Source organism: Lates calcarifer, linkage group LG15 (genome assembly GCF_001640805.2).
Source record: "Lates calcarifer isolate ASB-BC8 linkage group LG15, TLL_Latcal_v3, whole genome shotgun sequence".
NCBI lineage: Eukaryota > Metazoa > Chordata > Actinopteri > Centropomidae > Lates > Lates calcarifer.
Window position 1 is genome coordinate 11428453 of NC_066847.1, and position 26918 is coordinate 11455370.

At 41.4% G+C, this 26918-nt stretch overlaps 2 protein-coding genes across 7 annotated transcripts; both read right to left on the reverse strand.

Annotated features, from left to right (window-relative positions):
• Positions 1-10687, reverse strand: tars2 (threonyl-tRNA synthetase 2, mitochondrial). The gene is made up of 18 exons (XM_018680436.2): positions 10456-10687; positions 8765-8946; positions 8567-8681; positions 8032-8153; positions 7675-7783; positions 7296-7360; positions 7103-7181; positions 6427-6573; positions 6196-6294; positions 4728-4897; positions 4474-4636; positions 3834-3971; positions 3252-3329; positions 1666-1766; positions 881-982; positions 701-773; positions 423-537; positions 1-269 (listed from the first exon to the last, which is right to left on the reverse strand). Exons 1-18 carry the CDS (start codon positions 10537-10539, stop codon positions 127-129), a joined length of 2085 nt encoding a protein of 694 aa, XP_018535952.1. The 5' UTR covers positions 10540-10687; the 3' UTR covers positions 1-126.
• rprd2b (regulation of nuclear pre-mRNA domain containing 2b) lies at positions 8819-26775 on the reverse strand. Of its 6 annotated transcripts, XR_007814603.1 has the most exons (11): positions 26542-26775; positions 20349-20478; positions 19992-20179; positions 19808-19860; positions 19570-19696; positions 18885-19060; positions 18268-18553; positions 17886-18143; positions 17361-17528; positions 15144-17214; positions 8819-8940 (listed from the first exon to the last, which is right to left on the reverse strand). XR_007814603.1 is itself a non-coding variant. In XM_018680434.2 (10 exons), the coding sequence occupies exons 1-10, from the start codon at positions 26735-26737 to the stop codon at positions 15221-15223; spliced, it is 3477 nt and encodes a 1158-aa protein (XP_018535950.1). In that variant the 5' UTR covers positions 26738-26775; the 3' UTR covers positions 14498-15220. The 6 variants fall into 6 exon arrangements, 5 of the variants coding, with proteins under 5 accessions (XP_018535950.1, XP_018535949.1, XP_018535948.1 ...); XM_018680434.2 differs by lacking the exon at positions 8819-8940 and having other exon boundaries at positions 14498-17214; positions 17886-18140; positions 18364-18553; XM_018680433.2 differs by lacking the exon at positions 8819-8940 and having other exon boundaries at positions 14498-17214; positions 18364-18553.
• Positions 26776-26918: the final 143 nt, after the last annotated feature.

The window sequence follows — 26918 nt, forward strand, 5'->3', positions numbered from 1 at the left end:
TTAAATCTGTGCTTTTATTACAAATATTAGCAGCCACTTCTTCAGACAAAGCTGAAGTATAACAGCTTGAACATGTAAGACAAACATTAATTACATCAGTGACTCATTATTTCCTGGACTTCCTCCTCAAAACTCATCTAGGTTGCTCCTGGTGTCTCGTAGCTGTGTGAGGGATGTCAGCACCTCCTCTGTTGGCCTCCTCCCCAGCTGTTTACCCCGTCTGCTCCTCACATTCACTGTTCCACTCTCACTCTCCTTGTCCCCCACCACTGGATAGAAAACACACACACGGACAGTCATAATTAAGTATGGTGATGTTAAAAACAATGAATGGGGAGTCTGTGAGGTTAATCAAAAACAGAAGTGACAGGATTTAGTTTGTTATACAGCCTCAGTTTTCACCATCAGTCATTCATCTTTACCAAATATGTAGTTGTACTGAGCCAGCTGAGCAGAGCGGATCTTCTTATTTAAGGTTGCTCCCTGATCGTCATTCCAATCAGCCATGAAGCCAGCTTCACGGAACTGCTGGACCACCTTAACAGGAGAGAGGCACTTCTTTTAAGATTGTATCTCTGTGCAGTGTGCTTCTCTCTTTAACAAGCAAATTAATAATGACAGGATGAAAAAAAATAAGTTAGAAACAGTACATTTGGCTCTGCTGATGCACCAGCAAGGAAATCTTCCTCACAGAACTGACCTGCTTAGCGTACGACTCACTGTTGCCCCCCACAGGAATAACCATGACCTGCGCCGGAGACAACCACAGTGGCCTGGATGAGGTAAAGACGGAGAGGTGAAGGGTTATGACAGAGCGACAGCTAGCATAAGAGCCTGATAAAATGCGTCTGACTTTGTGTGATCATCGATGGCTTCGCACCATTTCCCTCCAAAGTTTTCAGCCAGTATAGCGATCATTCTCTCCAGTGATCCCAGCACTGCTCTGTGGATCATCACTGGCCTGTGCAACTGTCCGTCTTGCCTAAGAGAAAGGTTAATAAAAAAAAAAAAAAGATTTATTTATTTATTTATGCTGTGAGTGTTGTGTGATGTGTTATGACAATATAAATTTCAGTAGCATTTAAACTGTGGCAGCTCTCCTTTACTATGTCTGAGATTATTAGGTCATTGTGTGCAACGCTGCAAATCAATGAGCCGGGACGTTTTTGTTTTTTTTAATGGTTTTTGTATCAATGTGATGAAATACCTTCATCCTTAAAGCATTTGCTGGACTAAACAAAAACAGACGTTTTTGTCTGATTATTTTATGTATAAAGGTTTCTCATCTCCAGAAAATTTACTCTATCATGACATAAATTGATGTTACAATATAAAATTACATATATTGTGATCAAGGGTTTGCTATCTCCCAAACTGTGTGATGAAAACACTTTCATATAAACAGACTGTGAGGGAAGTAGGGCAGGTATATAAGAGGCAAAAAGAGGTTTAAGGCAGAAATGAGGAGTGTGTTTGTCTGAAGTGATAAATTCAATCAAGGTCGAATGATCAAATTAAAAGCCCTGTGAAGTTAGATTTTTAACTTGAATAACAAGCATGAGGGTTTATCAGACAAGCACATGATACTAAGGTGAAGGTTTAAAACGCTGCAGATGTAGGAATGTTCAAAAGACTGAGAGCCAGATGCTGCAGTTTACAACTCACCCAACATACTGGAGGTCAAATCTGATTGGTAGCTGGAAGTCCAACTGGATTGTGGCACACTGGTGTTGTCTGCCAATGGCATCTTTAATCTGGATGTCAATCTATGAAGAAACAGTGTTTTAGTATCAGGCTTCACTTCTCTTCTCGAGCCAAGGTCTACAAATGTAAGAGCTCTGAGACGCTGCTGGTGGCAAACTGCATTTTTGTGGGCAGACATGGTTATAAATGAGTTGCCAAGACAAAGTGCTGACAGCTAATTGTGGCTAACACACCCTAGCTAGATGACTTTGAGGAATGTTTGTTTGTTTCATGGAGCATGTTCATCTGTGTGTCTAACCTCACCCTGACATGACCTACCTCCACTCTTTGTGAGTCCACATGAACTCGATCATGTCATGTCTGCCTGAAGCTGACTTCCTCTTCATGCTTATGGACTTCTTGTATGAATAAACATGAAAATGGAATAGCCTCAAAGAAAACCGTGGCCATCCTCAAGTTACGCCAGGTTTATACAAAAACATGGGCGATACTTTTTTTTTAACAACCATTAGATCTGAATTTTGTATGGATGTTCCAGCAGTTTGGTGCAGGACAAACTGCATAATGTAGACCTCTTAATTTCTCTCTGTGAAACCAGAAACAAAACAGAGATGCTTGTGTCACTTTGACACAAGACCAATACACTGATCCTAGAATGAGCTACACAAGGCGGGGGTCAGACTGTGTGGTGTCTACACACCATTTTTAATGAGCAGTATTTTGGGGAATACTGTTTTTGTTTTTTGTGTAAAGTTAGATGAGAAGACAGATACCACTCTCATGTCTGTACCTTAAATGTGAAGCAAAAGCAAGCAGCCAGTTAGCTTAGCTTAACATGTCTTGTTTGTTTAATCTGTAGAAAAAAAAAAAAAAAAGTCTTGTCATCACTGTGAAGTTGTCACCCCAGGAAGTTATATCACCCAGCGAAGAAATAGTCCAGCAAATAACATGAAGCCACAACTTCTTTTTTTAAACTTCCTTTCCACACATGCTAAATCAAGTTAACCGCAGACCACCATACAGCACTCGACAGCAGGGCTGCGTGATTCTAGAAAAAATGAGATTCATGATTTTTTTGCTTAGAATTGAGATCACGATTCTCTCTCCTGATTTTTTTTTGCAGTCAATTACGAGATGCATGAGGAAGTACAACAGAAAATATAATGGTGCCTGATACAGAACAGTCCATATCTTTGGCTAAGTGGTAGGTGATCACGTCTGTATTTGGCTTGTGCCTATGTGAGCTTGACGGGTATGGTGATAAGCTGTGTAAGTTGCTATGGCTGCTCCCTCAATGTCAGGAACACCCTGATTCAACTCACAGAATGTCAGTCGACAAGTCGTTATACTATACTTTATACCTCACAGTTCACACACAGAGCACTGCAAGAGCAACTGTGTGGCAAGCTGTAAACGTTACAATCAAATCTGGTCTTGACAACAGTGAAGACCAAAGATGTTTTGGCTGCAGGTATTGTGATAAACAATATTTACTCTTGTGTGTCGCAATCAAGTTTCCTTCCCTGCATGTTGCCCTTCCCACTGACCTTTGGTCCGTAGAAGGCTCCGTCTCCTGGGTTCAGCTCCCAACGTTCACCAAAGTGCTGCAGACTCCTCTCCAACTGCTGCTCACACACACACACACAAACAGCACAGCATGTGAGTTTGCCTAGTGGAGAACTACATTAATCTACATTACGATCATCATGTTGGTCCCTCTCTCTATGTGTTTGTATACATGTGCATGTGTGTGTGTGTGTGTGTGTGTGTGTGTGAGGGTGCTGTGGGAGCTTGGAACCATAATGTCCAATTAAACTCAATTGAATCAGCTTTAACTGCTGCTGCGCCTATTTAAAAGGCGTCCATGGGGATTCAGAGATATACATCTACCCAGCAGCCTGACACAGAGCAGCACTCTATTGGAAAGTACCACTCACATAACTGATTGGTTAAGTGGATGCCATTATACCATGTTACTTAGTTTCAATAAGATCTTTTTCCTGTAGCTATGATTCACTGGGTCCAGCTAACACTATATATTTGGAATAAACGGCCCCATCTAGGACCACGTCTGCATTTTGGCATACCACAAGATGATTAAAGTGTGTGAGAATGTCATGTGTGTTTACCTGCTCAGCATTATCCCACTGTTCAGGCTCCCCTAGACACGGCGTAGGACGTGTAGACAGGAGGCAGTGGAAGGAAAACCCAAACACTTGATAAACGCTCCTCACAAAGTCCAAACAAGCTACAATCTCTTCTTCCAGCTGGACAGAAAGAATGAAGAAAAAAAAGCTGAGGTCAAGCATATCAAGAGGACTTAATAATATAAATAATGGGCTAAATGCAGCTGAGAGACTGAGGTGCAGAAATTGGATGTTAAATTCCACTCAAGATGGGAAAATTAACAAAAACAAAACAAAAAACAGCGTGTGTATTTACTGTTAAGTCCTGAATGAGTATTTCTGACACTAACATAGGGGAATGGGAACATTCCAGGTCTCTCCGAAGGGGATCAGGATTACACAGACTGTGCAGCCATAGAGATGCACATATGGAGGTGTAATGTTTGAACAGCACAAAGACCTTCATTCATCTGGGTTGAGGCCTCCTGGAATGTCTCAAGTTATTTGTACAGCCCATCTAATCACTGTAATATGGCTCCACATGTGTCCCATTTACAGTTTCTGTCCCAGTTACTGCACCACAACAAGGTGGATATGCCACAAAACGACGTCTGCATGTTTACACAGTATGTGTTATGCGTACCTGCTCAGGGGCGCAGAAGATGTGAGCGTCGTCCTGGCAGAACCTGCGAACACGGGTGAGACCTCCAAGCGCTCCGGAGAGCTCATTACGATGCAGGGCCCCGAAATCGGCCCATCGCAGGGGAAGCTCCCTCCACGAGCGAACTCGCTGCTCAAACATGAGACTAAACATGAGAAAGGAGAGTTAGACACTGACTCCTCTCTGTAATAACATTTGAGCACAGGAAGGTTGTCTGCGCGTGTGTGAGCGTTCACCAGTGTGCAGGGCAGTTCATGGGCTTGAGAGCATAGGTCTGAGAGCCTTCTGACGTCACAGTGAACATGTTCTCACTGTAGTGCTCCCAGTGGCCAGAGCGCTCCCATAATGCAGTGCTGTACAGAGTTGGAGTCACGACCTCGGAGAAGCCTCGCCTTTGGTATTCGCTCTGTGAGACGTCAGGAAGGAAGCGTGAGTGTGACGATGGGTGCAGGACGGGGTCAGACTGTCACAACAGTTTAATAATTGAAGGCTAACAAGAGCAATATCCTGACAACTGACATGAACATGTATATCCTCAGGATACAACCAGCACAGCACAGGACATGTTTCTGTGTAAGAGAAACTCATTATGTTTACATGGATGTTATTACTTTATAATCCTAATGAAGTGAAAGACTCTGAAGAAGAAATGTAAGCAGCATGTTTTATTACATGGACAGAACCGAGGTCAATGTTGGTGACTGTCCAATCAAAATAAGACAAGTGGGGCATCTAAGTTTTAGTTGCATAAGCAGAGCTGAACAAGGTTATCAAGTTTCAGTTCACTAATAGTGGTTGTTACAGTGAGGATGCAGGTAAAATTTTGTAACTGTTCCTTTTTAAGAACAGTTTCGTGACAATTAAGAGTCTTGATAACAGAGGGATCTGTGTCTGAGATAGCCAATCAAAATTCAGCCTGCTGGGTTACAGTAATGCCATATCATAACTATCAGTGAATCCTGTGCTCATCCTGTTACTCGAAAGTAATGACAGACCCATGTTAAAGACAATTTAGGACCAGCTTACATGATGCATGTTGACCCATTAACACTGACACAGTATCTGCAGGTTTGTCCAGGATACTTGTTTAGGCTTTCTTCCACTATATATATTATATTTACATTGTTTGTAAGCCATCAGTGATAGAGTACAAACAAACTTGTGTCAGTGTTTCTGTTTGAGGTTCCACATTTTTTCTCGTTCTACCCAAGTAAAAAAAAATGTTTTGCACTGATTTCTTTTTTTACGACAGAACGCCACAAGGGTTTACCACAGTAACACAGAAATAGAGAGTGTGAGTTTGAGAATTAGAGGGAAAGTCTGACACTGTGATGAAATGTAGAGGTGCTGTCTTTGGTCAGTAATCAGGCTATAATCTGTTGCATGTAATTGAGAATGTGAATGGAACGGTTCCATAAACCTAAAGATCCTCTGATATCAAGATAATGTGAGAGTAGAGTTATTCCAAAAACAGAGAGACATATATGAAGCTTTAAGCCTTTGCGACCAAGCAATAAATTGGTATACCTAATATTCATTCATACTACCACCTCCACCTGGTTCTGATTATGGTTTTAAAGTAAAATGTAACACTTGAAACTGCAGACATGCCTCTCTACTCTTATAAAATGCTATTACATATATAGAACAATGTTTACTGTCAGGCTGTTTACAGTAGACATAATCAGTAACTACTGTGTTCACCTTAATGAAGTCAGTGAGTGTGTTGTAGATGTGGGCTCCTTTAGGCAGGAAGAAACAGCTGCCTGGACTGACGTCATTGAAGAAGAACAGCTCCTGGTCCTGTGTAAAAACATGTACAGTGCATGTGGCATTTGGGACCAGAAAACACATCTTTCAACATTTAATTTTCACTTCTCTCTTCTTATCTCATGTCTGTTTATACACTTCTCTGAATTTGTGGTTTTGTCTCACCATCCCGATGCGTCTGTGGTCCCTCCTCCTCGCCTCCTCCTGCTCCCTCTCCCATTCGTTTTTGTCCTTCTCTCCTGGAAAGGCAACACCTAACAGACGCATCAAACCTGTCGACTCCGTCTGATTGGCCAGGGTCACAGTCGACAGCTGCGATGTCACAGAGGAGGAGAGAAAAATAATGAGTGAACAAAAGAGATTGAAAGAGAGAGAGAGAGAGAGAGAGAGACAGAAGAGGGAAGGTGAGGCAATGAGAGAGACAGCACATCTGATGGATGGCAGTGTGATTGTAAGAGCCCAGAGCAGGAAACTGGCCTCTGACAAACACAACATCCTGCTGCTGATATTTCCAGCCTGGCTGCCATGAAATTCCAGTCTTCCCAGTCAAAGCCCAGTATGGAAACTCCTCCCTCTCCCTGGATCAATAAAGACGAGGAAAATTCCATTTGCCCAGCATGTGTCCCACAGGACAGACAGTGTGAAATGAGTCCAAATAAAGCAGATTTTTAGAGATCAGATAAGGTTAACTCAGCGATTGATTGGTTATCATGTGGGCAATTTTTCAATCTGTATTTTTAACATGATTATTAAAGAAAAACAAAGGTGCTGGCCATCGAGACATATGCTGAAAATTGAGGACAGTGATAAAACCTCAAAACTGCAAGCAGAGGACACACACCTGGAGCATCTTGAAGACCTTGAGGAAGCCAGTGTGTGGGAGGAGGGGGCCGCTGCAGATTCCTATGCTGTCGCCACACCTATGTGACACACAGAAGGGATGAAACTGATTTAATCTTTTCATGAGACTTTAGAACTGTACACGCTGTACTGTGTGTGTGTGTGTGTGTGTGTGTGTGTGTATTAATACTTGCCTGTATACGGTGACGGTGGGGCCATTCATCTGCTCCTCAACAAGCTGCAGTCTCAACTTACTGCTCTATAACAAGAACGCCCAGAAAACACACAGAAAATGTATATATTATCATGTTTCAGTATGGGCAGCATGGATATAGGAGGGGGCCTGACCTCAGTGAGTAAACACTGGGACAGTAAAAAAAAAAATATCACCAGCACACCATAAACAGGAGCCACTCCTACACAGTGAATAATATCACTGCTACTCATGTTACCAGGGCAACATATATAAACACTCAGCTACACAAGCTGCTACAGGCACAGTGTAAATTAACATGGTCGAATGCCTGAGTGAAGATGGTTTATAAGTAGAACAGAGACGTGGGTATTACTGACCTGGAAGAGCTCTTGCACCTCTTCTGTATTCAGCTTTAGTCTGGACAGAGGAAGTTTGAGGGCTGCAGCCTCTTTACACCTGTCCTCTACTTCACTTAGAGACAAGTCACTGTGGGTAAAACAGATTCAGGCAAAACATCAAAAACAGAGAAATCTGCAGCAGTAAGACACAGGAGTCATTGTCTTGGCACAGAGTAATGTAATGTATAGATAAGAATATGAAAGAGCTCTACTGTTTAAACACAGAAGTATAGGGGAAAAAAAGAAAAACTATAATGTTAACACAGGTGCTTTAAGTGTAAAGAGGCAAAACAAAACACAGATTCCACTTGTGAAATGGTTACATGAATGTCTTACCTGTTATCTAGCTGATGGTCACAGTAAAGCCCGAGCTCTGACACTCCTTCTCTGCACACCTCGGCACCAAAGACCCCCTCCAACACCCCGCCAAGGACACAGGCTCCTGTCCTCCATGCTGCCTAAGAAAGGGAGGGGGGTGGAAAGCAGGTTGGAAAATGTAAATTAGAATCAGAATCAGAATACTTTATTTATCTCTTGCGGGAAATTGTGTTGCAGTACTCCAATTCACATATCTTCAAAGTGTAAAGATATGAAAAAATATAAAAAATATACCCCATCAGTAATAAAATTCCATGCACATATTTAATATTTACATGCCATTTACAATGAATTACAGGTTGATTAAAGAAGGTCCTTTAAATACCTTTGATATAATGAACAACTTTCAGGTGTCAATTAATTTCAAATCTCTTTGAAAAAGAAAGAGGATGTAATCCCTTAGAGTAGTAAGTTCCACCTTAAAAGAAAAATGCCCACATCTCAGACATCTTAAAAGAACTCAAAGAAGATTCAAGGGAAAAGGTGTCATTACTTGTTTTCCCTCTGCTGTGTCAAATCCCAGAAGTTGTAGTTCACAGTCTGCCTCCAGGGGTTGTCCAAGCTCCCACAGCTCCCCGTTCACCTTACTCACTAATGCCCCCTTCACCCTGCAATGACATATGCAATAACACTGTTACAGCGCAAGTAAACACAGCAATATATAACATCTCTATATGAATTATGTATTTACCGGACACTCTGAGCAACAAAGAGAGGTGTGGTCACGCCAGCTGTTCCCTTCACTGTTCGACCATCAGCCAGTCTGATGCTGAGGGGCTTCTCTGAAGCTTCAACTCTCCTCTCACTGACTTGTTTCTCCCTGAGTGACTCAAAGACTCGCAGTCGCTCAGATAAAACTGGGGATGCCTGCAGCTGGCAAGGAGAGACAGAAATATGCATCACAAGAGGTGAAAAGGAAGGAAAAGTAAGTTTATATATGCATGTACAGTGCAACTGAGAGGCGTACTGTGATAAATACATAAATACTGTGAATAAAAAGGACCTATCATTCGGGATTTTGTCTACAGTGATGTGTCTCTCCCTCTGTGAAGATGCTGTATTATGGTACAGTTTAAAATTAAGTTGCTGTTTTTAGCATAGTGGAAAACATGTACGCAAACCTTGTTTTCCCTTGGTAACTGAATCCCTCACCTCTAGGTTACATTACATAGAGCCCTCCTTGATATATAGGAGGTGGACTGAATATCAGAATCACATGCCAGTTTAATGCAATATAATTTAAACAGCCTCCAAAATGAGTCCTTTAAAATCTGAATGAACACCTCTGTCAAAGAGTCTTGGTAAAAACTGAATTATAGCCTTCATGAAGGATTTATTTCAGGACTGAAAACCTAATAAACTGACAACTGGAGAGTAATCGGATACATCAACATCCACAGTGTAATGAAATGATGTGGTAAAGCCTCACTTCCTCAACTTAAAGCCTGCATCACGGTAAGGTGATAACATATCCATTAATTAAAGTCATATATCTAAATGAAAGAAAACTAATTAAAGACAAATTAAAGACTAAATAAACAAAGTGCCTCTACATTAGCCTGATTATTTTCTTCCCACCTTTTTTACCACTCACTCCTAGTTAACGTCAAACTGTATGCATAATACTGAAAGACATCCCAAATAATTAACTTTATTTAACTTTACTATTAAGGGAACCCCAGGAAGAGATGGTGGAATATATGGCTGGGTTCATGTCTCTTATCTCAAACAGTCTACTGTATATCAGGGCTGCAACTACCAATTATTTACATTATCAATTAATCTGCCAGTTATGTGAAGGATTACTTGTCAGTAAAGGGTTTGAAATTTGTGAAGAACGTCTATCTCTGCATCCCAAAGCTCAAGGTGACATCTTCTATGGTTTTGCTTTGTTCAATTAACAGCCAAAAAGATGTTTAATCTGCGATGATACAACACAGAGAAAAGGAGTACATCTTCACAGTTAAGGAGCTGGGGCCAGCACATTCTTGACATTTCTGCTTGAAAAGTTAAATCAAATTAATATAGAACTGTCAAAATAGTTACAGATTAGTTTTCTGTCAGCTGACTAATCAATTAATGGACTTATCATTTCAGCTGGACTGTGTATACAGTACATCCCAGGTGTATAACTGTCTATCAAAAACCAAGAGTCAAACCATGTCCACTATAACTGACAGAGTCAGAATAAAACTGGAGAGAAATTAAGTTTGAACTGAGCAGGTAATTTGATTTTCACAACACATAACAGCTACATCTCCACCAACAGGACCAACATGAGCAGCTGCAGCTCTGCACAATGACAACACACACATATACACACTGTACTGAAGCTAACGTTAGCTGTAGTCACTGTACCGCAGTAATAACAAGCTTGCGCACCTTGCTGTACCTCCTGTGCGCGCGAAGTGTCGCACGAGCTGTTGGCCGACAGACAACCAGCCGGAACAGTTGTGTCACCGCCATCCTAAGCACACCTGCCTAAACACACGCGTTCATTTCCAAATAGCCCACAGTACTGTCCCCTTCTATACAAGCGGCCATTACACCGGAAGCACGAATTGTGAAAGCAGCGGTGACGTAGCGTGCGGAAACTTGTGACGCTACCATGAGGCAGCGTGCTCGTTCCCGAGCGTCTGCACCAGAGCGCGCTTCCACAGAGGAGGTGCGCATATCGTTAAAGAGCGGGACGTCTGCTGTTATTAGAAAGGCTAGTAAGTAAAAACCTCAATGTTAGCACCTACAGCCATGCACAGTCAGGTCAGGCATTCAGACTGAATTAAATATAAACTGATTTTTAACGAAACAGCGCAACACTTCAGGAGACTGCGAGAGGTGAAGCACGACACAAACCTATCCATGAGGACAGGAGAGGAGATAAACTGCACCTGCAGTTCAGTGATCCTCTAGTGTGCAACCCCAAAGTAATTTCACATAGAGACACCGACCTAAGACTGTACAGCAGAGTCGGTGAGCTCCATTGTGGAGCTGCGCACTTAGATTGAGCCGCTTATAGCTATTAGAGCTGCATTTAAAGACAATGGATTTACTGCCCGAAGCATCTTTAAAATCATTAAGTGAATAGAGAAACCCTAACTGAATACAATTAGTATTTAAAACATTGAAAACCATCTTCACTGTAGCTACTGTTCAATTAACTGACACCTTAAAGCCCACCTCGTGGAAAGTATAACAACAAACACACAAGCATTAAGTTCTGAAATGTAAAACTTAACGTCTATATGCACTGATACAAAAAAATGTAACAATAATTTTAAAATGGACTGCTATAACCCTGGACCATTTACCTAAGTTAAAGAACAACTCTGTTCACCCTGATTAGAGACGTGATAATGTTTTCAGCACTTTCAGAAGTCAAGAGTTACAGTCTTAATAAATGCGTAATGGAGACCGGATCTGTTCAGTCAATAGAGCTGAACATACCACTGAACTGCCTCTTGGGGGAGCTATAATCCTTTCAGAATGAGTTTGGTCCTTCCACATGGTAGAGATAAAACTCTGCTATCAACAGATTTAAGCATCTAATTGTGTAAGTACTGTGCGTTCAGTCATTATTTGGACCCGACTATTGATAAAGCCTGGGACAGCCATCAGTATTTGTTCACTCACTTCATTACATCCATAGTAAAATGGAAGTGTGAACAGTGTTCATGCTTTCAACTAACTTTGTCTTATAAGTATTTAAAAAGGAGGAACTGCTAGTTCTGCCTGATGGTGCAGGTACAGTATGCAGAAGTATTAAGGACCTAAAGTTGCACAATTAATTGTTAAGTGTAGAATAACAGCATAGAGACCATAATGAAACGATTCCCTTTGAAATGCCCAGCGTGGCTGAAGGCACTGAGTTGGTTCATCCTGGTTATTCTAAATGGTTGTTGTTTACTGATAACTGAGCAGCCACTGATTTAAGTGTAAGGCTGTGACTGTGGCTGTAACAATGGTCAATAATGCAGTGTAAAGCCTACATCAGGAGTGTTTGTAACGATTTTAAATTACATTTCTAAGATATGGCTTTCCAACAACAGTGTGCATTGTAGTGTGCAGATGTTTAGTTGAAACAAAAACAAAAACAAAATCAAAAAAAAAAAAAAAGAGAGAGAAACAAAATCAGTCTTCTCAAGGAGGTAATGAGAGAAAAGTGTAGAAGTGTGAACTGACGTCTTTGCAAGAGGGAAAAAGTTTTAGAAAACAGCAAATCACCTCCAAGCGTTAAAATTAAGACAGAGCACCGACTGCTTACAGTCAGTGGTGCAACCACAAACAAAATGACAGATATATTAAATGTGAGGAAAATGGATGCAAGTTACTCCATGATATCACTAACAAAAGTCTTCCTCATAATACTGTGATGTGCTCTGTTAAAAAATAAAATAAAATAAAGATGTATGCATATATTCACTGTGTCTGATAACTGAATGTGTGCATCACACCAGAAAGGATTGGACACTCAAAGACCAGTGATATAGCATCATTGATGAGAACAGCAGTAATAGCAGTTAAACTTATCAGATATACACAGACCGTCAGGTTTGTCACATCTTCAGTAATTTTCAAACTCAACTTGTCAAACAAAGTTGTTTTAAGGTTAAGAAAAACCAAGAGGTTATTTACAGGGACAATGAAAGTGTTTAACTTGGTAGGTGCCTTGGTGAGCATGAATGTGAACACACCAAACTTATCTAGGTTGAATATTAGCTGTTGGATTGTGAGATAAACAGTTTACATTGAGTGGTAACAGGCTTATTAACATTCAGTAAAACATCAGGACTCTGATGATGTGCTCACACTGTAGTGACAAATATGCTCTTTGTTGTTACATTTTCACAATGTATCTATTCACCAAATGTATATGGGAACATTTGCAGATGCTCAGCGTGTCTTGATAAACTGTGAGTGAGCACAGGAGACAACACACACTCCATGATCACACAAACACAGGAGACACAAGGCTTTGACAGCAACACTCGACCTGCACCTCTCACTGCGTGGATACAGGGAAGCATTATGGCAGCAATTCCTGTACAAGAGGGAGGAGTGCTGCCATTGTGCTGTCCCTAGTTTACCCCCCAGATGTGTTGAGAGGCGCAGACATATTTTTGGATGAAGCCGTGGGAGCACAAGGGGGCTCGAGGGTGAAAGCATGAAATTAGCAAAGAAACAAAATAGAGGAAGGGGCCAAAACAACTGGAGTATTTAAATGAAAGATTTTCCGAACATTCCTAATTAGATCAAATCTTTTTGCCCCCCCCACATTCCCACCCCCCATACCATCTGTGGGTGCTGCTGCTGCTGCAAATGGAAAAACTGCCAGATATATCTATCTAGAAAAATTCAGCGCAAAAAATAAAGGCCTTAGATGTTAATGCAGTATGAAAATGGCAGCAGCTGTGTAGGTAAATGAAAACAATTCCTCTGAAAACAGGCAGAAAATACAACTGAACAGCGCAAATAACTTAAAACAGCGCAATTCAAGTGATAAATAGTGACCAAATAAAATACCTCCCCCCCAGTTGAATTGAAACTCTGGATTTTATTCAAGTCAGTACATGTTGAAGCCTAGCAAGAGTGTGGTTCAAACTGAAATGTCCCCCCCCCCCACCCGCCATCTTCTACTAAGTATCTTCATGACTGAAGTATAACTTGAAGTGCGCACAGGCAGACATTTATATGTTGGAAATAAAAATACATAATTATCTTCACCCTCCTCTTCCGCATGGTGGTTTCAAAAGGAGGACAGAAAGGTGCGACAGATACTGCAGAGAAATCCTTCTGGAGCTAAAGCTTATCCAAGGCCTCAATCACAGTAAAGACAGGGTGTGCATGAGTGACGATCATTGTCCTCATTAACAGAAACAAGAGCTTGAAGAGAAAAAAGCATCTCAGTTTTTTTTATATTTACAAGCTTAGAAATATACAGTGCGAGGGATAGAAAGGTGAAAAAGGTTGAGCAAAAGAAGAATATTATTTACAGCGGGTACTCTGGAAATATGAACAGGTGTTAACCTCAGCTGCAACACAAATCTCATCACTTCAAATGAGAAATACCTTTTTAGGACACACAGCACACACACACACACTCATGGAGGAAGAGATGACCTACTTTCATCACTTCAGTTAAACATTTTTAAAGCAATAGTTTAACACTGTGGGAAATTTGGTTATTGGTTTTCTTAGAATAGTTATCTGTCTATTTAACAGGTGTTAGCTTAGCAGAAGGACTGGAAACAGGCAAAGCGCTAGCCTGTTCTGTCTGAAAATAACACCACCATCGGTCTGTGGCTGGGAACAGTGACTTCCTACAGTCCTGTTGTCATGAGGTTTTCTCAGGAAACCAGCAGAGACTCAATGAAGTAACTGTCCCCCATAAAACCACAACTTGTTGTTTTTTTTTTGGGGGGGGGGGGGGGGGGGGGCAGACCTAACTTCAGAGGTGCTTGTAGACCAATTTGTTTTTGTACCTGTGGATAGAGCCAGGCTATTGGTTCCCCCATTTCCAGTCTACGCTAAACTAAGCTAACTGGCTACTGGTTGTAGCTTCATATTTTGCAGACAGATGGACTGATCTTCTCATCCAAATCAAGGCAGAATAAACAAAAAAACAAATGGGCTTATTTCCCAGAATATCAAACTACTGTGTGTAGTTTCTTTTCCGCTATATCCCATGAAACACATACCTCTCTGTTTCACTCTCCTGCTCTCTCTCAGGTAAAGTAACTCAACAATCACACAGGTAGGAAAACTCTAAATTAAATATGGTTTCATTTCAGCTTGAACTATCTATTTCCTTCCTATGGTTACGTCACTCTTGAATCAGACCTAATGACACTTTTTTTCTACTGTGTAAGGAGAAATGGAAAAAGGGTTAGATTGAGGGTTGTTACACAACACTCTGCACTATGTAACTGATAACCTCTTAGCTGTATTGTACAGTGTAAGATGACTGGCTGGCTACCTAGCTGAAGCATAAAGATTTAATCAGCTATTTACACACGACTCAAGGTAGTTTTAATTCGAGTTAATTAACAGAGTAAAGATATCTGGGCTCATACCAGTGGGGCTAACACACACACTGCGCTGCTAGATGTGTGGCTTGCACTTCTCATTCAGCTTGTCATAGGTGACCACTTCAGTAGCGTGGGGGTAGGAAGGGTCTCTTCTGCCCGTGATGGAAGGGACCGCCTGTGAATGGAGGACCGGGCCGCTTTCCCCCACGAAACCCCCCCATGGGAAGGTCTTGCTGAGAAGGGTTTCGGCCTCGCAGCAGAGGTCTCTGTGAGATGGGGACTGAGAGGATTGGGGGCCGAGGAGTGGGCAAGTTGAGGAGGGGAACAGGGTTGGAGGGTTGGCTGCGGGGTGGAGCTGGAGGACTAGTGGGGGGTTTCTGGAGGGGAGGGGCAGAGGACTGAGCAGGAAGGCGAGCGGGGGCACTGTCGATTGCAGGGGAGTTAGGCGTGGAGGGAGAGGGTGTGGAGGATGTGGGAGAAGGAGAGGGGGATGGAAGAGGTAGATTCATAGGTTCCTTCACTCTGCCCAGTAAAGGTGGAGGTACACCTGGGGTACCTGGACGATGGAGAGGGGGTGCATGGCGTGGGACAAAAGGCTCTTTAACTGTGCCAGGACGGGGTGGCTCGCCCAGCAACGACGTCATGAGGGGTGGAGGGGCCACTTTGTGTCCTCTGGGCCCCACTCCGCCTCGCTCTGCACCTTCTGGTCTGATTGGGGGAGGAAGAGTTAGAGGACGGTCAACAGGGACCAACACCCCTCCCACCATGACTGCAGTGGGCACAGCAGGGTGGGTGGGTGGAGGGGAAGGGCGCTGTGGTACAGGGGGAGGAGGGGGTCGAGGGATTGGTGGAGGACCGCTAAAGAAAGGGGATGTTGGAGGAGGATGCTGGTGGAGGTGTGATGGAGGAGGGGTCTGGATGTTCTCTGTGTGGTAGGGCATTTGGAACTGGGGAGGGGGATGTAGGTGAGGGTGGGATGGAGGAGGGTGGAGATGAGGGGGCAGGAGGAGTTGTGGGTGAGGAGGAGGCATGGAGGGGTTCATGTCCTCTGTGCCTCCCGGGCCAATGTTAAGAGGAGGGGGGACAGCATGGGGCGAGGGAGACTGAGCTTCCATGTATTCCTCCTCTTCATACCACATTGCTCCCCCTGGCCGGCCGCCAGCCCCTCCCCCTCGCCGAGAGCCTCGGCCAATCACGCGGATGCTCTCTACTGTCTTGATGCGCTCTCCAGCGAGAGGCCGGTTAGAGTAGCCTAGAGTTTGGATGGGTGCCCCTTCAGTGCAAGGTGACACTAGTGTCTCAATGCGATGGTACTGACCCTCTTTCCTATCCCCACCTGGAGACTCTTGACCTTTCCCCTTGTCCTCTCTTTTTCCTCCGTCATCTGAGCCAGTGCTCGCCTTACGAGAGCCTGCGGAGAGTCTCCTCTCTCCCATTGCTCTGTTGATGCCCATCATCCTTAACTGGCTGTGTTGCCCATCTTTCTTACCCTTCATGTCATTGCTGGGGGAAGAGGAGACCTGCCTCCTTACGTTTGCTTCATCGTCCTTTAATTTTGTGCTGTTCTTTTTCCCAGCTCCATACCGAGAAGAGGAAGAGCCCAGAAAGTCTCCATCGCTGTTGCTTCCTGATGGAGTGATCACAGCATCCCAGGGTTCACTGCGGTAGGCTGTGGGTGAGAGGTTATGACCTCCTGAGGACCCTAGAGACTCTGGCACACTCCCAGGTGTGTCCATGATCTCATCCTGGGTTGGGGTGCCGGCAGCCTCATCTCTCACTGGGGTCCCATCCACCCCATCGGGACTGACGTCACCTAGAGCGAGGCTAAAACCTGGATTGCCCTGCAAGAAACTGTTGATTTTTGACTCTAGGCTGGGGGGAGAGACAGAAGGAGCTGAGGGACGAGGAGGGGGTGGAGGAGGGGGGGACAGCTGTCTCTCTTTGTCCCAGTCTCTGGTTCTCCCGGGAGTGTCTCGTTTGAGACTGTTCCCCAGACTGGGTTTTGTTTTTGGGGTGGTTGGGGTGAGTGGGGTTTTAACTGTTGATGATTCTGGTGAGGTTCGGGTAGGAGGAGCGGAGGCAGTGTTTGTCACACTTTGCAGGAGAGAGGACAAACCTGCACCGAGACAGAAACACAGGGGGGCAGAGAAAAAGATAATAACACAGGAGACAAATAAGATTATTGCATATCATATGTATTATACATGATATTAATAAATGCCATTTGTAATTATGAATACAAGCAGTGTTTGTGTGTCTTACCCGGTGTGTTTGTTTTAGACAGAGCATTGAGTATGCCTTCAGGTGTGATGTCAACACGTGACAGGATGCTAGCCAGGGCAGGGCTCGGAGGAGTCGCTTTGGAGGCTGCTGATTGGCCAGACGGGGTGGTGGGTGTCCCAGGAGATGGCCGAGGTGATGGACTAGCTGCTGAGAGGCAGACGAGGGCAGAGAGAGACGAAGATCAAAGCCATTGCACAAATCTCAGAAATGACTCAAAACGCATTAAATCAATCTGAGGCTCTTAACTAAAAACCTGCACTTATTACATCATGCAGTGCAGGTATGAATTTATTCAGGTCAGGTGAGAATTTCTTCTTCTTTTAAAAACATAAGGTTTGACCAGAATTCTGCCTTAAATGTAATATTATTTAATCTTAAAGCACATATATTTTAAGGCCTGTTCTATAAATAATTAAAACAATGACATTGTGAGGCAAAATTAATTAATTAATTAAGTAATTAATTAATTATATATTCACCATCTTTTCCCAACACAAAACACACCTGTATTCTTCATGGCAGATGTGAGGGAGCTGAGAATGGAGCTGATCTTTCCCAAGTCCACCTTCGCCAGGTTGACTCCCAGAGGGGTGGCTGGAGCACTTTGAGCAGTGGCAGAGGTGGGAGTCGCTGGAGTGGCTGAGGCAGCAGCGGAAGCATTTGTCTTTGAAGCTTTTGTAGGTGTTGTTGGAAGCTTAGACGCCGCTTCTGACTTTGCAGCCTTGGAAACAGCAGCAGACGCCTTGTCTTTCTTCTCATCTGCTAGTGAAAATAATTCAAAGAGCTGACACATTTTCAAATCTGAATCACAACTGGGTAGCCTGATATGGATCTGCTGTACATGGGGAGAAACATTTTCACCACAGTGCAACCACACAACACTAACCCCCTGTTGTGATGGCATCAGCCTCTTCATCAGACATATCCATGTCCTCCATGTCTCTGTTGTCATTCGGTATTTCTCCCTCATCCATGGCCTTACCGTCCAGCTCTGGATCCACCTGGACCCTGCTGGCCCCCAGTCCCAGGAAGGGTGAGTCAGAGCCGGTCGGAGAGGGGGCATCCTCAGATGGTGAGGGGATGGGGGAATCCTCAGGTCCAGGTAGAGTCGACTTGAGGGAATCCAATTTCCTTTTAAGACTGGCCACACGGTTGGCAAAGGCATTGTATGCCTGAGAATATCAGCACACAGAAAGTGGAAGAAACAGAATTAAATGAGAAATATGAAGAAAATAAAATGGTGTTCAAATCAGCTTGCATCTACTGTAACATTTACATACATTTCTACTCTTACAAAGCCACACAAGAATGGTACTGTTACAGTAAAAGTCTAGGTCATCATTCTGTTTGAGTTAGAGAGACAATGACGTTTCACATCAACTGGCTACTAAATAATTTCCTCCCCTCAAAAACAAATTCTAGAGATCTTTAAGTTTTTAGATTCTGCCATAATGTAAAATGTTACCAGGGAAAAGTGATGCAATGGTTTGAACAGACACTCACATTGGCCACAATCTTAACCTCCTTGTACTGCGTCTCGTAGAAAATGTCTGCGTTTCCCAAAGCTTCCAGCAGAGGAGGCCCTGTTTTCAACTCTTTCTCCAGGAAGCTGACGAACTCCTGCAGCTTCAAACTGCCATCCTCAAAGTCCTTAGCAAACTTGTTCCCTCCTGCCTTGTCTGGAAAAGGAGACAAGTTACAAACAAGCAATAAAGTCAAATACTATTTTTCTTCTGTACAGAAGTACCTTCTAAAAATGATTCTACTGATAATCTAGTTCCTTTTTACTTCTGTAACTTCACTGTCCATCCTTTTCACGTCTCACTCTACTGATAACTATGTAAAACAAAGCAGTAATATCTGGGTATTTTTGTCTCCCAACTAGTATCAGACCTACATTTGTAGTTATCTATCAAGTAAGATAAACCCTTAACGTTCAGTGAGCATGTGCTATTTAGAGACAACTCAGTGTTCCCACGGTTTACAGAAAAACATAGAGCATGTATTTTATCAACAGCACTGGTTAAAGAAAGCACACAGACCTCTTTACTGTACCTACACGTCCACTAGTGACATGACATGAAGAGGACATAGATATCAAGAGCAAAGTATGTTTGGGTCTGAAGACATAAAGTGCAGAGGACAATACGTGTGTGATGATGCAGAAATAAGCCCAGTGACATCTGACCTTTAAGTCTCTTGAGGGCCTCTGTGCTGCAGACATCCACCCTGAGAGCTGCCAGCTGCTTCTCCCTGAACTCCTCTTCTGCAACAGCTCTCTTATATCTCGACAACTGTTCAATGAGGGATTGAGGCTAGAAAAGAAACAAGAGTGTCAAGATGTTACATCACTGATGACACATATTTACATCATGAGTCAATGCAAGATAAAGCCATCTAACATAGAACAAACAAACAAGACTTACTGTGAACTCTGCTACGATCTTGGACTTCAGGGCAGCTTTGGTGTTAGCTGGGGCTGAAGAATTAAAGTGAAATATAGACTTAATACACTCATCATTTGTAATCCATCATTAGCTGGATGAAATTTAGGGATATAACTGAACTTTTAGATTTGATTATCATGACTAGTAATATATATAAACTGACCATGTGAAGGTGGTGTCTCCTTTTCTTTCTCCTTTTCTTTTTCTTTTTCTTTTTCCTTCTGCTTCTCTCGCTCCTTTTCCTTTTTGTTAAAGCTGGCTTTTAACTGGGAAATGACCTCCTCGGGGTACACACTCCTCTCCTCCCAAATTGTAAAGATCCTCTCCACTGACTTACGGACCTTCCCATCTCTGACATTGAAAAATGACAATAGAACAGAGAAGGAGGACAGGCTTAGTATATATGTGAACACCAGACTGTTTTTTTTAAGTCAGTAACAGCTGTATGTATTAAAACAACAAACACACCTTATATTGGCCAAATAGCCCCAAAAGGTGAACATCAACACTGAGTACTCACTTGATGAGCTGAACAGCATTAGGTAGGGCTTCTGCGAAGGCTGAACGAAAGACAATGGCGTTCTTTCTTTTGCAGTTTTGTATCACATCATTGGCAAGGTAGAAGAGATTCAAGCGATGATTGTTGTCAGCTAAAAAATACAGACAAAGAAGAAAGGATGAGATTAAGAGTATACATTACTCCACAGTGTCCTGACACCTGAATGGTTAAAGTGCATTCGACATAACTGCAACGCCACTGGTTCAGTTCCAGCCCGGGAGGTTTGTAGGGTGTCCTACCCCCTTATTCCTGTCTACTATCAAATCAGTGCAAAAAATTGTATGTAAGAGTAAACAGAGAATGCACATTACTCCTATGAAATGGTTCAGGAATGAAAGAGGGAAAATGGCCGATATTGGCATCTGTGTATACGTCAGCTAATAAGTAACAAGAAATTGCAGAACCGGTGAACTTAATAACATAGTTTGTCCACTAGAAAGCACTGGCAAGTTGAGTTTTCAATAGTAAAATTTCCTTAAGTTTTATACAGACTGCAGGGAAATCAGATTTGTTTCTCAAAAACAGACTGTCTGCACAGCTATTTGCGAGTGATTAGATCAGATTGGTGTGTCTAGACATCACCAACCTCAACAACAAATCTAAAGGATCCCTGTTAATATTGTTATATCAACCAGTATCTGTAACATACAGATATTTATCTATACTCACTTCAATATACTTATTTGCAAGACTCACAAAAAGACATTTTTAAAATCCTGCGCACCAACATGTGCTTTAATGTGATACTCCACTCTGCAAACTTATTGTACTATGTAATATCAATGAAGTGTATGGACAAAGCCTTCAAGGGTTTCTGATTACCAAACAGAAACAGCTGTGATTAAGCAGAAGACTGAAGACTGTCTGCTTTTACTGGTGAGTTTTAATTCACTGATCTGGAAATCTGTTTCCATGGTCACCTAACTTTAGGGTTAGTCATACATTTCCATTTCTAAAAGAAATACGATATTGGCAAGAGCACAATTATTTCTACTGTTTTCTAAAATAGATCATTCAGTAGCCTGATTTACAATTACAGCCAGTAAGCAGTAGTTTTAGCTACTGTTCTCTGATTTTCAGGCAGAAAATTTTAAATCTCTCTACTGTGTCACATTATGTCTCATTTTAGCGGATGTGAGCTTCTGTGTTCATCTAAAATACACAAGATTAATGTCTCAGTACCATCAGTAACATCACTTCCATAGTTTAATCTAATAGTAAACAAAACAGACCACTAAATTTCCCACAAGTGGGATAAATAAAGTATATCTTAATCTTAATCTTATTCAAACAACAACCACTGCAACCTAGAGCCACATATCCTGTCACAGATAAGGTACTGTTTATCATATTAGCATGAAAAATAACTTTTAAAAAACAAGATATCCTTTCTAACTTTTTAAAATGTATGATTTTCACTCCTAAATATTAATAATAATGTTAACTCCTCAATGTATCAGGATTTTAAAATAAATAGACCTTATACCATTGCTCTAAACTCACAAAGGGCAGGGTTCACTGGAAACTTGGCTGACATTAAAAAAAAAAAACAGTAATGAAGAATGAGAATGGCAGCAGTTGTGTCAGGTATGCAACAACAACACATGGCAGTCACTGCACAGACAAACACACAAAAGTTATGACCACCAAAAAACCAAAGCTAAAATTTGTGGAATTACAATTGCCATTGAGAAAATGTGCCTGAAACCACAACAGCATAGCTGCATCCTAATCTGAAACGGAGTTTGAAAACAGCAAGGAGCCACACAAGAAACACAGCTTCTAAATGACATTCAAAGCAGCTAAAATATACGAGAAGATAGACATGTTGCAAATATCCAAAAATTCTACAGCAGCAAAGTATTATTCACATGTCAGATATGACATTTCATTTGCTGATATCCAGTTCTTACAACAAAAGTTTGTCATCTGTATTTGATCATTGTGCTTTCAAAACATTACAAAACTCTCTGCTTGTTGTTCGTCTTCCCACTGATACAACACGAGTTGGATAAAGTCCAAAAATCTGCTTCTGTGATTTTTATTTACAAATGTGAAATGTCAAGGCAAAGCTCCTGCCTTTGGACAGACAGACTGATTTAAACTACATATTCATAGCAAAGACTGTACAACTGTGTTTGATGTCTGTTTCCTAACAACACTGTAAAAGGAACAAGCAGCATTCAATCAACTGAGAAATGTTCCTGCAGAGTTGACATAAAATAAATACATACAGTAACTGGAGTCGAGTAAAACTTCCAATGTATAGAATGTATTAAAAAGTAAATGTTTGCAATGATAAAACTGACTTCTTCTCAAACACAATTAATAATAATACGAAAATATTTTCTGTTCTCTCATGATAATTAAATTAGACTTGATTTAATTTAGACCAGTTAATTTTGGTAAATCTATCCTAAAAAACAACACTGTACTATAATGCACTATCACACAATACTCATAAAACTAAGCTGTACATTATAAAAGTGGATTCCGTATTTTTATCGTCCTCTCTGAAAATGAACACACTCCGTTGTTACAATACCGCTGTAACATTACTCAGCTAAAACTGGAACTTGTTTATCATCTCATCTAATAAATATTGCAGTGGCTTACTTGTGCATCAATCAAACAAGCTATTTTACAGAGCAATGATACTGATGTGACATTTAAGACCAGTGCAGCTCCAGTAACTAACTACAGATATCCCAGAAATGTCATGTTGATACTGAGGCATTCTGTAGATGTTTAGATAATTAGACACTTCTCCACATATGACAAGATTTTCTGTCTTTTTCTTAACTGCGTCACTATTCACAAATAATAAAGCCCATCTCTGAAATGATATACCAAAATAAATGCAAACTAATGTCTACCTGCAATGTAGGGGAAAAAACACAACCCAATCCGCTTTGGAAACTGGCCAGCTGGTCCTGAGACAAAATGCATCAACTTTATAACTTTTTAGACATTTATAGACCATTTTCTGAGACCAGACCAAACATGTCATAACCTGGAGCCAGCAATAAATGATGATCAGTAGATTGCCTCTTGGTTGGTGTACACTGCTCCCCATCAGAAAACAATGGCTCCGTCAGTGTGCAGCAGTTCATCGTGTGCTGTCAGCATAAGCTTTTATCATGCGTTGCTCTGTTGTCACTGACGCAGGGAGAGGATTTTTCAAAAATGGCTGCACAATGATTTGACCGACACCGACAATTCAAGCAGAAACCTCCTAGTGCATAACTTACAAAAGATCTTTTATAACAGAAATGCAATGAAAATGTATTTTCTGGTGTTGTTTCTGGAGCCAAATTTGCAACACACTGTGCTACAAAAGAACCCAAGATTTCCCATCAGTGACAATTCCATAATGTGGATTATTGATTTGGCTTTCAACATTGGTACTTAATTAATGTTGCAGTCATTGATTTTTGGCATATACACATAAACTGTATTGGTTTCCACACATACTGACATCGAACACAGTCCAATGAATGCATTCCTGCATACAAAATCATCAACCAGCAGACACAATTTAACAACAAATGGTTTGTGAATAATACCAACTTCCTTCTCTACCCATGAACAATGTAAAAAGTCACTAACAACATTATATTCCACCCTCTAATCATAATTATCAATCAAAATGTTCATAATTCTTCCTGGTTTCCACAAACTGGTCTTACATCAAAGATAATGCACATTTCACCTATGTACACATCATAGTTAAATAATGGGATGATATCAACAGCTGTACAAAATATCAACATCAGAAATACTATATACTGATGGCCAAAGTGACAGACAGGCTGACTTATGCTTTCACAAAATGACAAAGATAGAACCAATATAAGCAGATGATACTGAAGTTTGCATTTCAGTGGCTTCACCACTGTATTACCTTGAATTCAATGTCTCATGCCAATAAAGATCAGTTACACATTATAACACCATACTGCATAACAACTCCTGCTGTAACTACGAGTTTGACTTTTGTTTAATATGCCAAAAACAAGCAAGCATCGAAGTTCGTTCTTGACCTCTGGAGCAGCAGTTTGACAGATCAATTCTTAACACAATATCCATTCAAGTGTTTTTTCCAGACCTATCAACCACATCTCACAGTCTTCATCACTGGCTGGATTTTGTTCTTTTTGTGAAAGTACTGAGAACCTCTAATTACAGCTAGTTTAATTAGTGAATATGCACATTGATGCAGTATTTCAAGTGCTGCACACTGGACTCACAAAATCTCATAAACCAGAGATGAGAGTGGCTGAGAGTCATGTTCATAGTGCTTTGTTGTAAAAAGGGCTGAGAGAGATTAATAGATTATTCGAGCAACAGAGAATTAATTTGGCAACTATCCCAATATACAAATAATAATTTACGTAATTCTAAGTAAAGCGGATATACTTTCTCTGGTTCCAACTTCCCAAATGTGATAATTTGATGCTTTTCTTTGTTGTTTTGGAATTCTGGTTGGACAAAACAAGCCATCTACATACAAAAGTTTAGACTCTGCAAAATTGCAACAGACATTTTTGACTTTTTTTCTAACATTATAAAGACAACACAAATAATCAAGAAAACAGCTGGCAGATTAATCGATAAGATGATTGTCAGTTACAGCCCTAGTTGCAATGTCTACATTGTTCCTTGGTACAAATGCAGTTGCAATTTTTTCCAGACACACCTGCAAATAACCTGCAACCTGTAAATAAGTATTGTTTTAATGCAAATTTGACACAAGATTTGGCAATATTACTAATAACAGAAATGTTGGACTGATACACACTGCTTTTGAAAGGAGGCACTAACCACTCCTGGTCATGCACAGATCTACTGTTTCAACTGCTAAACTGGGAATTCCAACATTAAGCAATATAATAACAACGACTCTGAGGAGATTAGTGAGGGAATGTAAAAGACGCCCTGATTTAGAAATTAGATCAAACACTTGTCAGACTCCAGTAACACTAACCTGCAAAGACTATCAGGTGTCACTCTGTTTTTATGATACTTCACCAACAATGGACATCCACAGAAAACTTCTAGTTTGTTTTAAGTTTGATAAAAACCAACCTACAAAGCTAAAATAAAACTTGAATACCTGTAATGCCAACACAGCAACTTCTAAGTGATTAAAATTACTTTCAATTATTAAGTTAAAATAATTCCAACTAATTCTTATCAGTGGTGGAAGAAGATCTTTAACTCACATAAAGGTGGCAATACTACAGTATAGAAATACACAAGTAGAAGGCCGGAATTCAAGATTATAAAAGTTAAGATTATATAAATTAAGTATATGTTAAGATTACAAAAGTATAAGCATCAAATATACAGTACTCCATATACAGAACCGCTCATTTCAGAAAAATATATTTCATTGAAATAATAATTAATGTGTGCATCACTTCAGTGTTGCTGCTGGTAAAGATGGGTTTATTTTTTTTACTTTAAATGTTGCTGAGTAACTTTAGAAATTTTACCCCTAGAACCAAGAAAGTCTCAATTTAGCCTTAAGCATTATAAGTATTATTAGTATTCTCCTGACAATCTTCACTCCTTTGTTTTCCTGCTTTGAGTGGACTTTCCCTTTACCTTGACTTCTATAAAAATAGCTACATCACCACAAAATTAACCATGCATGTCTAACCACAACAGAAGTTGCAGACAAGTCAAACTGCAAAGCATCGACTAAACCTGACATGTTACTAAATCTAACAGAACACATTGTGACCGCCTTTATCTCTAGGGTTCATCCACTGAGATAAGCAGTGCAGCGCATGATAATTCATCGTGAAAAATAAAAATAAGTCCCTCCAGACCGTGAACCCCGGGAGGCCCAACTGTAAACAGTGCTAACAGCGAGACGTTAGCGTTAGCTTTAGCTGGTATTAGCAGCTAATTTTGAGTAGTGATAACGTCAGTGTTGCTTTTCGAATATCCTTTCGATTTAAGATATAAAATCCCCAGTAAATCAGCATTATTTTATGTTTAATATTATTACTGACTTGCCTTGCACTTCACTAAAACCTAGCGCTAGTGGCTACAGCAGGATTTTGCAGGCTGAACAGAAATAGGTTTGAATTAGCTAAAGTGAGCTAGCTAGCGGGTTAGCTTCAGCGGCAAGCTAGCTACTCACATTTCTTGAGCCACTTCATCCAGTAGCGAACGATAAGGCCGTGGTGCTTCTTGTTTTCAATGCACCAGGTCGAAAGTCCCTGTATTGACTCCATAGTGTTGGATACTCCTTGAAACCGCCGGTCCAAAGACGCTTCCAGGGCATTGGTAGAGCTGCGGGCTCCGTGGCCGCTTGCGGCCCCAGAACCTGCCGCCATCTTTCCAGCTCTGCGTGCTGATCGCTCGCTGCTGGTGATGGGGACGAAGGCGCTAATGTAATGAGAAAACACGCCCCCACGTTTTACTTTACCAGAAACACATAACTCTACAAAAGCAGCCCACAGTACTAAACCAGCGCGTTACAAAACAACGTTATAGTTTATGCCTACCTTTATTAAG

What these genes read in the sequence shown, in the direction of transcription:
- rprd2b (XM_018680430.2), bottom strand. Translation starts at nt 26,737, where the DNA reads ATGGCGGCAGGTTCTGGGGCCGCAAGCGGCCACGGAGCCCGCAGCTCT. An exon ending in GATGAAGTGGCTCAAGAAAT is followed by an intron (nt 20,479 to 26,541) that starts GTGAGTAGCTAG and finishes TGTATTTTTTAG; the next exon opens with CTGACAACAATCATCGCTTG. An exon ending in AGGTTAAGATTGTGGCCAAT is followed by an intron (nt 18,554 to 18,884) that starts GTGAGTGTCTGT and finishes TGATATTCTCAG; the next exon opens with GCATACAATGCCTTTGCCAA.
- tars2 (XM_018680436.2), bottom strand. Translation starts at nt 10,539, where the DNA reads ATGGCGGTGACACAACTGTTCCGGCTGGTTGTCTGTCGGCCAACAGCT. An exon ending in TTTGACCTCCAGTATGTTGG is followed by an intron (nt 983 to 1,665) that starts GTGAGTTGTAAA and finishes CCTTTCTCTTAG; the next exon opens with GCAAGACGGACAGTTGCACA. An exon ending in GTGAGTCGTACGCTAAGCAG is followed by an intron (nt 538 to 700) that starts GTCAGTTCTGTG and finishes TCTCCTGTTAAG; the next exon opens with GTGGTCCAGCAGTTCCGTGA.